At 40.4% G+C, this 15,303-nt stretch overlaps 2 protein-coding genes across 6 annotated transcripts in view; both read right to left on the bottom strand.

Moving 5' to 3' along the window:
- Positions 1 to 474: 474 nt before the first annotated feature.
- Positions 475 to 11,391, bottom strand: LOC112251110 (complement C1q tumor necrosis factor-related protein 7). Of its 3 annotated transcripts, none has more exons than XM_024421826.2 (3): positions 11,133 to 11,391; positions 4,839 to 5,078; positions 475 to 2,210 (listed from the first exon to the last, which is right to left on the bottom strand). In XM_024421826.2, exons 2-3 carry the CDS (start codon positions 5,068 to 5,070, stop codon positions 1,582 to 1,584), a joined length of 861 nt encoding a protein of 286 aa, XP_024277594.1. In that variant the 5' UTR covers positions 5,071 to 5,078; positions 11,133 to 11,391; the 3' UTR covers positions 475 to 1,581. The 3 variants fall into 3 exon arrangements, with proteins under 3 accessions (XP_024277594.1, XP_024277593.1, XP_042178173.1); XM_024421825.2 differs by lacking the exon at positions 11,133 to 11,391 and adding an exon at positions 5,491 to 5,702; XM_042322239.1 differs by lacking the exon at positions 11,133 to 11,391 and adding an exon at positions 5,486 to 5,617.
- A 1,440-nt stretch (positions 11,392 to 12,831) lies between these two features.
- Positions 12,832 to 15,303, bottom strand: part of LOC112251111 (cytoplasmic polyadenylation element-binding protein 2-like) — a 36,593-nt gene continuing 34,121 nt past the window's right edge. For all 3 annotated transcript variants that reach the window (XM_042322235.1, XM_042322236.1, XM_042322237.1), the window contains one exon: positions 12,832 to 15,303. This exon is cut by the window's right edge and continues 1,644 nt beyond it. The gene's annotated coding sequence lies outside the window, so the exon portion shown is untranslated.

Here is a 15,303-nt window from a genome sequence, read left to right as displayed (position 1 = left end):
AACACTCTCCAGAAGCAAACATGCAACACTCTCCCACTCTTCTCTCTCATATATGTGTTCTAGAACTGTATTTCCCCAAAGGCTCTACATGCTACAGCTGAATTAGAAACAACACACACACACGCCCCTCATGTCGGTACAGATTTGTTTCCGTGTTTATGGGCTCCCAACCTCTCCATACTCCCATACTCACCTGCAGAATTTTTATTAAATGAGAAAATACCTATTTTCCGATGGTAAATATAACAAGAACACAAATAGCTTCTCAAATTCCAGTGATCATGCCAAAAACACACAGGGAAGAGTCCCAGACACACCACTTTCATTCAGCTGGACCAGACTACAATGGTAATCTCTGGATAGTAGAGATAGAGTAGATGACTTGATTACTTCTCTGCAGAGTCAGACTATCTGCCATACTTATAGTGTTATGTGGGATATTATGAAGATAGTGAAGTGTAATGATTGTGCTGATAGGGATGAAATGGTTTATTACAGCCAGTGTTCAGTAATGTGTTTAACATCTGTGTTACATTACACTTTTGGGATTGAGCATCTATATCATATCACCACACTCAAAAACAGTACAGTACTTGTGCCTTAAACTCTAATAGTATTCAACTAATACTATTCAATACTTTAAAAAAATAAGGTACAGGGAAGACGCATTAATGACTGAAGTAAATATCATAACATGTATTCATGAAATATATAAATCATAGCTTATTATCATTTAGATACTTAGATATTTTTCTCCCAATAAACATTGTTTACTTTCACCAAATAAAAATGATTTCCTACATGACTTTACCCCCAAAACACACAAGGTCATACACACACATCCGGAATGAATTGTGAATAATGATAAGAGAGAAAGTTACAGACTCACAAATATCATACCCCCAAGACAACCTTTACAATAATGGGAAGGTTAGCATTTAAAAAAAAATGTATGCCTTTGTAACTTTCTCACTCATCATTACACACGATTCATTCAGAATTATCCGTAATCATGGTAACATCCACTTTAATGTAGAAGTGTTTAGAAACATATATTTCTTATTTACAATAAAAGTGACTCCAAAATGACACAATACATTATTTACCATTATTTTCTATTGGCCACATAATAATCTGGAACACAACCCAAACAAACAGCAAAAGCATCCAACAAATGTGTAGAGTCAGAAGCTTGATGTAATCATTGTGTGCTATGAATAGGGACCAAATACATAACTTTTTACTACTTTAATACACATATAAGTGAATTTGTCCCAATACTTTTGGTCCCCCAGAATGTGTACAAAAAGTGTTGTAATTTGTAAACGGTTAATCCGGTATGGATGAAAATTAAAGTTGACAGTCTGCACTAACTTCATGTATCATTTCAAATCCAATGTGCTGGAATACAGAGCCAAAACAACAACAACAACAGCAAAAATGTCGCTGTCCCAATACTTTTGGAGCTCACTGTATTTATATAGAATATAAATAAAACATTTATGAAATAGATACTCTAAATGCATCAAGGGGAGGCTGTAAACTCAGTCCTCTCAGTTCTTTATTGAATGTAATATGTAACTATGCGTAGTCCTCTGCTAGTGAGTCCAGGTAGTTGGTGTCTGCATAGATCAAGAATCCAGAGAACAGGCTGTCAGACCACCCTGCATCTGCAAACAGGCCATTCTGGTCCTTGAAGAAGATCTCCAGCCACACCTCGTCTTCTGGGTTCAGGAACATTACTAAGGACCCAGAGGCCACGTCATGGTTTCCTGTGTTTGCGTCAAATGTCTTGATGCGGTACTGTCCGTTCTGCACCAGCCCGATGGCCAGATGCTTGTTGGCCAGTGTGATGTCATAGGAGAAGTAGTAGATGCCTGGGTAGGCGCAGATGAACTTACCTGTCTCTGGGTTGTAGTGGCCCCCCTCATTGAAGAGGACCTTGTTGAACTTGATAGGTTCCTTCTCAGCAGGGTAACTGCTGGTGATACCCACAGAGAAGGCTGCTTTAGGCACCAGGCTGCCACACCGGCAGACTCCTGCCATCCCCCTTGGCCCTCGCTGGCCCTTGTCCCCTTTCTTCCCAAGGGGCCCTGGAGGACCAGGTAGGCCCTCATCCCCTCTCTCACCACCAGGACCCCTCTTCCCACCAGGACCCCGGTCACCCCGCTGGCCAAGTTTACCCGTTGGGCCGACTTTCCCCTTTACCCCTGAAATGGAGACAGTTGGTGTTCTGACTGACTGTAACTCCAGCTGTGTATTGCCATTGACACATACTTGAACAGTTATTATCACATTTGACCAGTATTGTTGGATTATTTGTAATATGAGTAAGCTGATTCCCTGTGCATGTAAAACCCTACTATTTAAGGATTAGTGAATAGGCTCAGTGCCAGTGGTGTAAAGTACTTAAGTAAACTTTCTTTAAAGAACTACTTAAGTTTTTTTGTGGGGTTACATTACTTTACTACTTATATTTTGACAACTTTTACTTCACTATATTCCTAAAGAAAATAATGTAATTTTTACTCCATACATTTTCCCTGACACTGAAAAGTACTTGTTACATGTTGAGTGCTTAGCAGAACAGAAAAATGGTCAAATTCACACACTTATCAAGAGAACACATGGTCATCCCTACTGCCTCTGATCTGGCAGACTCACTAAACACACTTATCAAGAGAACACATGGTCATCCCTACTGCCTCTGATCTGGCAGACTCACTAAACACACTTATCAAGAGAACACATGGTCATCCCTACTGCCTCTGATCTGGCAGACTCACTAAACACACTTATCAAGAGAACACATGGTCATCCCTACTGCCTCTGATCTGGCAGACTCACTAAACACACTTATCAAGAGAACACATGGTCATCCCTACTGCCTCTGATCTGGCAGACTCACTAAACACACTTATCAAGAGAACACATGGTCATCCCTACTGCCTCTGATCTGGCAGACTCACTAAACACACTTATCAAGAGAACACATGGTCATCCCTACTGCCTCTGATCTGGCAGACTCACTAAACACACTTATCAAGAGAACACGTGGTCATCCCTACTGCCTCTGATCTGGCAGACTCACTAAACACAAAAAAAAATGGTGGCATCTATTTTGCTTTATATTAGGAATTTGAAATTATTTAGACTTTTACTTTTTATGCTTAAGTATATTTAGAACCAAATACTTTTAGACTTTTACTCAAGTAGTATTTTACTGGGTGACTTTCACTTTTACTAAAGTAACTTTCTATTAAGGTATCTATACTTTTACTCAAGTATGAAAATTGGGTAGTTTTCCACCACTGCTCAGTGCCTCACAGCCATCCTCGGTTATTATGTCGCCCTTGGAGTCCAGCCACAATCTATGTTTGACTACTGCACTGACTGTTGTACAGTGTCGTCAAATCTGGGATTGTATCAAACCAAACCATCACACAATAATTGTATTGGAGCTAGGAAAGAATGGACAGGATGCATGTGTATGCATGTACTGAATGTGTGGAAAAAAATGTGTGCTATTCTGATGTGTGAGAGAAAGAGTCCGTGTGGTATTTGCATGCCTAGGTTCCTCTTAAATGTGTAAGTCTGTAAAAGAACATCATGCAGAATGCCGGTACTGCGAGCCTGACATTTACAGCTCATTGACATAGTACATATTGGATCTAAAACAAGGTTTATCTTAAAGCCGTGTTGCACTTGGATGACACTAACAGACACTGACAAAAAAAACAAAAAAACAGAGGCGGTGATTTAACTTTGTTCTTCCAAATATTTCAGCTTCCTTGACCCATATAAAATATTATCTTTTGGATCACTCCAAAGGCAGGAGAACCAGGCATCCAACCATTGGGAAAAATATGAACACAACCCAAATAAAGGGAACTGCGTGGGAAGCTCAGACACATGGAAACCTTGGTCTTAGAAAAACACCTGGTAGAGGTAGTTTTGATTTAAACCAAACATCACATACATTTTTTTGTCTGGCTCATGGTCTCCCTGGTGAAATATGTGTAGCTGATGTAGTTTGACCATGATTAAGAAACCCAATTTCAGAGATCACTGGAGGGTCCCATTTGTCTTCTACATCAATCACTGAAGCCTCTTTAATGTCCTGAGAGCAAACCCATCTGCAGGGCAGATTCAGATTGTGAAATGCTTGGGTTAGGATAATTAAAAAGGACTGAAATGTATTTTTGGTGGTGTAAACTTATCTTTCGATGCAATCGTTATAATGTTTATATATTTACTTACTGCCAAAAGGCCATGGCGTGTTCATGGAGGTAAAGTAGACAATAAGTAAATATACAGTCGGAGTCAATATTTGAACTGTGTGCAGGGGCGTCATCTACCCCAAAAATCTGAGGGGCCACAAAGTACGTGAGGATGGCTGGGGAGGTGATCTGGAGGGGGGCTGCGTCTCCTGTCTGTAAGTTGGAGAATTTAGCATTTTTCACCTGAAACAGCTTTTTCCTGCAATCTAGTGCCATAATCATTATGCTTAATTCTATATTAAAAATATGTTTATTTTTCTTCATATCTAATCAGATCTCTTGAGCTGTCTGTATCTTCCTGACGGGTGGCACTTAAAAAAACTAAAAACTAAATATGCTTCTCTGCAATATCCAGTACATTTAGTAATTGCTTGCTTTTCTAAAGTCTATTAACCTTGCCAGCAGGCAAGCCAGCTAAGATACAATAGTTCTACAAGCTAGCTACTCTAACTTGATTATATATTTTTACAATGATTATTGTGCCCCTGTGCTACTTATGGGCATGACGCCTCTGATTGTGGGTATGTTTTATGGAGTTAGATAAGGTCAGTACTCTACCTGCTCCACCCTTCTCTCCTTTCTCTCCTCTCCTGCCATCTCTGCCATCTCTTCCTGGGATTCCTACGCTCCCGTTGGCCCCTGGAGGCCCGTTGGGGCCAGGTTTACCTGGTGTCCCTGGCAACCCCGGAACACTGCAGATCAGACGAGGTGGAGTTCCTCTCACCTTGGCCTCCAGCAGCTGACCAATCACACACTGGCACAGAAAGGCCACACCTACCAACCGCCACATCCTCAGCTCTGTAGAGAGAGAAAAGAAAACGACCGCCACTTCATCAGACCTACTGTATAGTACTTGAAACACAACCTCAATGACCACATTCACAAACGGGTGACATTCTCTTATAATGGCAGAGTGTGCATGATCTGAGTGCATATTAATCTAACAAATCTGGAAACTTTCTTCTAAGTTGAGAAACAGCCCAGTTTAGATTCCAGTTATTAGAGATGACCAGAAATGAAAACACAGCAGTGTCCTGGCGGGAGAGGAGCATGTTCTAGTGCCAGCTAGCCAACAGACAGACTGAGATAAGGTCGGAGGAACTAAACACAGGAACCTGCTAAAATAATAAGCATTAGACACAGCACTATAAAACACAGCAGATTCCCCTGTAAAATAACATATGAAGGAATCAAGAATCACGCACCGCACCTCTCTCCTGCCAAACTACAGCCACAGCGCCAGATGTGGGTCCTAATGGATAACGCTGCGTTTTGGACTCTCGTTTTCTCTTCCTCTCTGTTGTCAGCCCCCCCAGTCGCATTAATGTGTTAGCGGCTGCAGCAGTGAGAGAAGCCTTTGCCTCGCTTCCAAGCCAATTCCATTTTGTCAATGCATTCCTTAGTTATGACACAACAGCCAGAACAACTATGTCAGAGCAACCCAAGGCTGAAATAACCCTCTGGACACAGACACGCACAGAAACACAGCCATGTTATCTGCTCTTGGACCTAAGAAACATTGACAGAACACAATAACAATCATGTTATTGAAAGAGTTGATGATTGCACTTCGCAATGAGATAAATAATGGTTTAGAAAGAGAGCGAAAGAAAGGTAACTTTGGTTCTGTAAGGACTGGGCAGCAAACCAGGGGTCATCAAGTGACTGTATGGATGGAATATAAGAGACCACATCATGGAAACCTTTCTTCCCTGGAACCAATACTGTAGCTAGATACCATACTGTAGCGAGATACTATACTGTAGCTGGATACCATACAGTAGCTAGATACCATACTGTAGTTAGATACATACTGTAGTAGGATACCATACTGTAGCTAGATACCATACTGTAGCTGGATACCATACTGTAGTAGGATACCATACTGTAGCTAGATTCCATAGTGTAGCTGGATACCATACTGTAGCTAAATACCATAGTGTAGCTGGATACCAAACTGTAGCTGGATACCAAACTGTAGCTGGATACCATACTGTAGCTGGATACCATACTGTAGCTGGATACCAAACTGTAGCTGGATACCATACTGTAGCTAAATACCATAGTGTATCTGGATACCATACTGTAGCTGGATACCAAACTGTAGCTGGATACCATACTGTAGCTAGATACCATACTGTAGCTGGATATCATACTGTAGCTGGATACCATACTGTAGCTAGATACCATAATGTAGCTAAATACCCTAGTGTAGTAGGATACCATACTGTAGCTAGATTCCATAGTGTAGCTAGATACCATACTGTAGCTAAATACCAAACTGTAGCTGGATACCATACTGTAGCTAAATACCATACTGTAGCTGGATACCATACTGTAGATGGATACCAAACTGTAGCTGGATACCATAGTGTAGCTAAATACCATAGTGTAGCTGGATACCATACTGTAGCTGGATACCATACTGTAGCTAAATACCATAGTGTAGCTGGATACCATACTGTAGCTGGATACCAAACTGTAGCTGGATACCATACTGTAGCTAGATACCATACTGTAGCTGGATACCATACTGTAGCTGGATACCATACTGTAGCTAGATACCATACTGTAGCTAAATACCCTAGTGTAGTAGGATACCATACTGTAGCTAGATTCCATAGTGTAGCTAGATACCATACTGTAGCTAAATACCAAACCGTAGCTGGATACCATACTGTAGTAGGATACCATACTGTAGCTAGATACCATAGTGTAGCTGGATACCATACTGTAGCTACATACCAAACTGTAGTTGGATACCATACTGTAGCTGGATACCATACTGTAGCTACAGTGGGGCAAAAAAGTATTTAGTCAGCCACCAATTGTGCAAGTTCTCCCACTTAAAAAGATGAGTGAGGCCTGTAATTTTCATCATAGATACACTTCAACTATGACAGACAAAATGAGAAAAATAAATCCAGAAAATCACATTGTAGGATTTTTTATGAATTTATTTGCAAATTATGGTGGAAAATAAGTATTTTGTCACCTACAAACAAGCAAGATTTCTGGCTCTCACAGACCTCTTCTTTAAGAGGCTCCTCTGTCCTCCACTCGTTACCTGTATTAATGGCACCTGTTTGAACTTGTTATCAGTATAAAAGACACCTGTCCACAACTTCAAACAGTCACACTACAAACTCCACTATGGCCAAGACCAAAGAGCTGTCAAAGGACACCAGAAACAAAATTGTAGACCTGCACCAGGATGGGAAGACTGAATCTGCAATAGGTAAGCAGCTTGGTTTGAAGATATCAACTGTGGGAGCAATTATTAGGAAATGGAAGACATACAAGACCATTGATAATCTCCCCCGATCTGGGGCTCCACGCAAGATCTCACCCCGTGGGGTCAAAATTATCACAAGATCGGTGAGCAAAAATCCCAGAACCACACGGGGGGACCTAGTGAATGACCTGCAGAGAGCTGGGACCAGAATAACAAAGCCTACCATCAGTAACACACTACGCCGCCAGGGACTCAAATCCTGCAGCGCCAGACGTGTCCCCCTGCTTAAGCCAGTACATGTCCAGGCCCGTCTGAAGTTTGCTAGAGAGCATTTGGATGATCCAGAAGAAGATTGGGAGAATATCATATGGTCAGATGAAACCAAAATATAACTTTTTGGTAAAAACTCAACTTGTCGTGTTTGGAGGACAAAGAATGCTGAGTTGCATCCAAAGAACACCATACCTACTGTGAAGCATGGGGATGGAAACATCATGCTTTGGGGCTGTTTTTCTGCAAAGGGACCAGGACGACTGATCCGTGTAAAGGAAAGAATGAATGGGGCCATGTATCGTGAGATTTTGAGTGAAAACCTCCTTCTATCAAGGGCATTGAAGATGAAACGTGGCTGGGTCTTTCAGCATGACAATGATCCCAAACACACCGCCCGGGCAACGAAGGAGTGGCTTCGTAAGAAGCATTTCAAGGTCCTGGAGTGGCCTAGCCAGTCTCCAGATCTCAACCCCATAGAAAATCTTTGGAGGGAGTTGAAAGTCCGTGTTGCCCAGCAACAGCCCCAAAACATCACTGCTCTAGAGGAGATCTGCATTGAGGAATGGGCCAAAATATCAGCAACAGTGTGTGAAAACCTTGTGAAGACTTACAGAAAACGTTTGACCTCTGTCATTGCCAACAAAAGGTATATACCAAAGTATTGAGATAAACTTTTGTTATTGACCAAATACTTATTTTCTACCATAATTTGCAAATAAATTCATAAAAAATCCTACAATGTGATTTTCTGGATTTTTTTTCTTCTCATTTTGTCTGTCATAGTTAAAGTGTACCTATGATGAAAATTACAGGCCTCTCTCATATTTTTAAGTGGGAGAACTTGCACAATTGGTGACTGACTAAATATTTTTTTCCCCCACTGTAGATACCATACTGTAGTAGGATACCATACTGTAGCTAGATACCATAGTGTAGCTGGATACCATTTGGCAAAACATGATAGGTCATAAGGCTTAAATCATACAGATGAAGTTAGACACTTTGTTACACACCACATGGAAACATAATTGACTTCACAAGTGTTGTTAGATATGCTTCACAACAGTAATTATATTTCATTCTCTATCGTAATTATACTGTAAACAATATGCATGTATGGCGGTAATGGTTGGCAGCTGTGGAAAAATGCTGTGGGAAAATGCTTGGGAGTTTATCTTCAGCTTAATATACAAACATTAGGAACACCTTCCTAGTATTGAATGGCGCCCCCCCTTTGCCCTCAGAACAGCCTTAACTCATCGGGACATGGACTCTACCAGGTGCCGAAAGCGTTCCACAGAGTTGCTGGCCCATGTTGACTCTAATGCTTTCCATTAGTTGTGTCAAGTTGGCTGGATGGTCAATGTCACTGGAATGATGGACGAACTAACAAATGCCAGCCCTTGGCCAGTCCAGTGTTGTGTCGTGTGATTGGTTGAGCATTCTTGTGTACGTGACTTCAAACAGATGTGTTGCAGAGACGTCTGTTTAGCTGGCTAGCCGGCTTGATAATTTATAGCTCAGTGGCTTGGAACAGCATGCACTGAACGACTTGGTAAACCCAGCTTCAACTTGATACAGGAAAATGCCTGGGAGTTTATCTTCAGCTTCAGCATGTATTATGTAGTTAATAACTGAGTGTACCAAATATTATGAACACTTTCCTAATATTGATTTTCCCATTCGTCCTCTGAATGGCACACATACACAATCCATGTGTCAATTCTTTAAGCTGTCTCCTTCATCCACACTCATTGAAGTGGATTTAGCAAGTGACATCAATGAGGGATCATAGCTTTCACCTGGATTCACCTGGTCAGTCTATGTCATGGAAAGAGCAGGGGTTCTTAATGTTTTGTACGTTCAGAGTATACAGTAATGTAACAACAACTTGAACCATGGATTCAAACAGGTACAGTTATGGATATTTGTGAGATCTGAGTATATTAATGCCTGTAATTTTGCTCTTTGTTGTTGTGTGTATACAGTATGTCTGGGCAATTGGGCGTGAGCATGTTAGCTCTGTGTGTCTGTATGTTTGTACATCTGTTCCACGTCTTTGTATCTGAAAATAGCGTGTGTTTAGGAATAGTGGAACTAACATTGGGTTTCCATGGCTATGAGTTTTTTTTAAAATTCTGCAACATTTGTTGTGAGATGTTAGAGATACAGAATGAACACTGTCCTGAAGATGGAAGACTTGAAGATCATGATCAGGGGAATCACAACCCACGGAACATAATATAAATCATTTGTGTAAATGCTTTATTCCCACACATGCAAATGATTTATAGTCCAACACACACACACACACACACACACACACACACACACACACACACACACACACACACACACACACACACACACACACACACACACACAACACAAAGGCCACCCAATGAACATACACTCACAAATTCACATACTGGTGTGAACAAGCTCAGCCAGCACTGTGAAATAGATACCCCCCGGCCCCCCATTATTAATTAGGGCTATTTACGCTAAAGGCAGTTGCTCTCGGTGGAACATGTTTTTCGATTTGAGGGTAGTACTGTAATGAACTCAGCATAGAGCCAGTGTGAGAAAGGCCCTCTGAGGGAGAATCCCCACCCACCATTTCTGCCCAGCAGGGATGATGTCATGACTGGGATCTACCCATCATTAAAGCACTGACCCTGCTCTACTCTCAGATGCATGCATTCTCACACACAAAATGTTCACCTAGGCATACACACGCTCACACACACAGAAAGAAAGGACAGAACTCACACATTCTTAAAAGCATAGTGCCATTATTTTAATTGGTACACATGCTAAAATAAACATTATTACCTGGGTGGTTTGAGACCTGAATGTTGACTGGTTGACAGAGGGGGGATATCAAACCGTATACCAAGGGTATGACAAAACATTTATTTTAACTGCTCTAATTACATTGGTTAAATGTTTATAATAGCAATAAAGCACCTCAGGGGTTTGATATATGGCCAATATACCACGGCTAACGGCTATGTCCAGGCTCTCCACGTAGCATTGTGCATAAAAACAGCCCTTAGCCGTGATATATTGGACATATACCACACCCCCTCAGGCCTTTTTGCTTCAATTAAGACAAAGGTGATGACCAGCTGAGGTTGTTATTTTGAGATGATGAGAGTGAAACAGCATGCCAGCGTCTCTGATATATTCTAAAAATGTATGGCCCATCCAATAACTTATACCCCAAAGTAAAGAACATTAGTTTTATTTGATTTTTATGTGAGTGATCATAGTACTGGCATACTGTATGTATGGTATTAAGAAACATGCAGATGTTACGTTTGCCAGCTGAATGCTCTTACCACAGGTTGAGAGCTGCTGCTCTTGTTGACTGCTTCAACAACTTCAAATCAGTATAATTGTGTCAATCCTCAGATCTCCTTCCTGGTCACAGTCCTGTGTCCTTGGTGATGAGAGATGAGTAGAATGTCCTTGGATAACATAGTCTCCTTCTCAACCTCTCTGTCTCGCTCTCCTATCCTTCGTCTTTGTAGGGCTCCTTCAAACATTTGTGTAGGGCTCCCTCTGTCTCTCTGCTCCCTCTCAGAGTCTTGATTTGTAATAGTAGCCTCCCTAGAGTCATTCAAACCTCCCCCTCTCTGTTTCACTCACACCCCTCCCTCTTTCTCCCTCATCCACTTCCTCTGTCTCGTTATAAACTTTCCACAAAGCAAAACAACTATCTCAACTCAAGGACTGACTTCATAAGTTCAGAGTGCAGGCTTGAATACACACCCTTTCCACCAGTCCACATTAAAGAGTCAATTACTGACATTATACTTCATTCTGGAGTGTGATTCTTGTAACAGCATGATCATTCATAAATGTTTTTTTGCAACTGAGAAGTTGCAGCAATAGCAATATTTAGCCTCTAGATGGCGGTATACTGCATACGCACTAAAACTACAGGTAAGTGAAAGAATAATAGGAACACTTGAGTAAATGAGGAATGCAAAGTATATTGGAAGCAGGTCCTTCCACACAGGTGTTGTTAATTAAGCATTTAACATCCCATCATGCTTAGGGTCATGTATAAAATTCTGGGCAGGCCATTATTTTGGCTACCATGACTATGCCCCCATAGATTAACAATGCCCCATCCACAGGGCATGAGTGGTCACTGAATGATTTGATGAGCATGACAATTATGTAAACCATATGCCATGGCCATCTCAATCACCAGATCGCAACCCAATTAAACATTTATTGGACATTTGGAGCGGCGCCGGAGACAGCAGTTAACAAAACACCAAATGATGGAATTTCCCATAGAAGAATGTTGTCGCATCCCTCCAATAGAGTTCCAGACACTTGTAGAACCTATGCCAAGGTGCATTGAAGCTGTTCTGGCCCATGGTGGCCCAACACCCTATTAATACACTTTATGTTGGTGTTTCCTTGATTTTAGGACTGTGAGGAGGATGGCTATGGTATGGTATATGGCCTTTGGTATTGGGGTGCTGTAGGATGGGCTCCTGGCTGGTGTTTGGCTAGTGACACACAATCTCTCCGTGGAAGCACAGGCAGGTGTTCTGAGTGTGCAAATGACGGCCACCTTTACCCTGGTAATGGTCACATCTGGCCACCTGTCAAAACTGATCTCCAAACCCATTTACTCTGAATCTACCCTTGCCTCGCCTCACTCCCATACTCTCCCAGGATGCTTGCTGTGCTAAGCAGTTTACCATACTGACTGCACAATGACCCTGGCCATATATTTACTAGTCACAGGGGAGCCCAGCCTCTGTCTGGGTCTAAAATGCATTTAAGAACTTCTCAAGAATAGTTGCTGTTCTATAGATTCAGAGGAGGCATATAATGATTAATATCACTCACTACACTCCTATTCAGACATACAACTAGAGGACTCCTTGTACAGTTAGGCTAGTAAGCAGAGGGTCATTTCTCCCTGTAGAGTGAAGTCAAAGTATACCTACGCAAAAGCAATGTCATCCTAAACAATAGGCAAAGCCTTTTGACAAACACAAAATGGCAGGCATGTTGTGTCTGAACAGAATGGGTCTTTATTTATTCAGGAAATGAAAGAAAACAGATTGTAATCAACACCCCATTTAAATACAAAACAAAAATTAAAATCGACATGATATTAATTTTGCATATCAAAGAACCATTGAGTAATAATTACAATCCGAACACCTCATAAACCACTATTGTGAATTCATACACAAACTCCGATTTAGAAATGAGTTACTTTAACAATATTACAAAGATTTAGCTTAAAAATAATTCAAATTAAAATAATATCTTAGCAATTGGCATCTTAAAATTATATATATTTCCACATAAAAATACAAAATAATATCAATGACATATAATATGAAAAATTATTCCAAGTATTCTGCTTCTATTAAATAAAATAAAAAACTGAATAAAATTAAATAGAAATATGCATGAAAACTTCTCTCCTTTTGGTAGCAAAACACTATCCAAAATAACTACAATCATTTACATCAGTACAAAGATATCTGGATTGAAAAATAGTTGCAATGAAAAAAAGGGGTTTCTTTTCTGACAGTAAAAAATGACACTGTGGATCAGAAATCTGCAAAATATGCAATGAAAAAAATAAATCTGCATTAAAAAGGTTTACACTGTAATTTTTACTTTTTATACAAACATTAGAAACAGTATTGCACGTCACAACACATATTCGAGGTTAATCAGCCTTTCAAAATGTGTTATATTCAAGTTTCAGAGCATCTATGAGGAGAGGCACCGCAGGCCTCGATGCAACAGGGGGAGAATCTCAAGTGTCTTCCATGAATATAATAGAACCCTCAATGTTTCCTTCCTTCAAATAAAAGGTGTAAATGTGTACTTGTATATTAACCATATTGATATATTAAAACAGTCATATATTGATACATCAATTACATAATTATTTGTTCAAATCTTTTGTTTATTTTTGTCTTTCAACAGAGCCAGACATAATTAGAATATTAGGGGCACTAAAATGTGTGTAATACTAATACTACTACTACTACTACTAATAATAATAACCTATTGAAATAGAAAAATACAATCAAAATCAAAGTTATTTGTCTACAAAATAGTGAAATAAATATGATTCTTACAAAAAAAAGACACACACATACAAAGTAACAGTGTTCAACTTGTAAAATAGGACCCATTACTCAACAAACAGCACAAGGAGTCGTGTTACATGTCAATGGTGACAAAGTACAAGAGAGCTCTGTTCTGTTCTGAGCACAACACCAACCACACCACGAGAGCCGAGGCCACTGGGACAAAGAACAAACAGGGTGGGGGCTTAATAACGATCCTTCATTTGCTTTGAATGGTTGCTCATCGTTTTTTGGCCACCATTTTCCCCAGAGCCAATCATCATAGCACAGTACCCTGTGGCACTTCTTCCTTCTTTCAGTTAACAGAGAGACTGACAGACAACAGGACCCCCTACGAATACATTACAACATATTAGAATACTGCTTCATTCACATAGAAAAACCTAAGACCAATGCCTCCTCACACAATTTCTTAAATAAGTCATTATGAAAAAATAAAATCATCTGGTAGAATTATAAATCGGTAGAAGTTCGGTAGAACTGAATCTTTTAAGAGTGATTAAATTGAGCAAAATAGGTTGTTGCCCAAACCATGTCTGCATTGAATCAGCTGACTAACTGGTAGGGTGAAAACGAGTCAAGAATCAAATAATCAGAGGGAAAATATAGAAAAGGTAGTGCATAATATTTATCAAAAGTGATTAGAGAGGCAGGGGACAGAGAGGGGGTCCCAACTCACAAGTTAAAGACATGAACAAATAAACAATCTAATAGGTGAATAAATTAACATAAACAATCTTATATCCATGAAGTAGTAGTAGTGACAGTACACACTTGACCCCTGAACCACGTCTAAACCGCATACCAAGGACTGACTCCACACCAGGAAACACAATGACACAAGGATAACAGGGATATTATACTGTAGAGATACAGACATGTACAGTACCAAACAGCTGGCTAGTGCACCAGCAGGTCATTGCTCACAGAGAGACAGGGTCACAGTTAGATAAACAAAGAACACAGTTATTCATATTCTGCAGGCCAATTTTTTAAATTATAATTATTTCCCCATCACTGAAAATATATGAGGGAGTGTGTCTTTGTCATCTTGCATTAGCAGGACATAAAACTGGATCACTTTCTACAGGTCTGGAGTCTAATAACTTGTAACTACAATATGTATGGGAGCCTGGTTGTTTTGGAGAACAGTGTATCAAACTGAGTAGCCTGATAACACAACTCAGGAACAGATGTTGGACAGACGCTTTCTTACGGATCCTTCTTCTTACGGATCCTTCTCTTGTTCAACATTTGAACAGTGGTTTCAATTGGCCAACTAGCCTAACACATGGCATATACACACATCTGCCAGTCTTATGCCTGTAGAAATCAGATCCAGCCTGGCTTCTGTGTATGCTTTCGG

Source organism: Oncorhynchus tshawytscha, linkage group LG05 (genome assembly GCF_018296145.1).
Source record: "Oncorhynchus tshawytscha isolate Ot180627B linkage group LG05, Otsh_v2.0, whole genome shotgun sequence".
Classification (NCBI taxonomy): Eukaryota; Metazoa; Chordata; class Actinopteri; order Salmoniformes; family Salmonidae; genus Oncorhynchus; species Oncorhynchus tshawytscha.
This window is presented reverse-complemented; position numbering and strand designations above follow the sequence as displayed.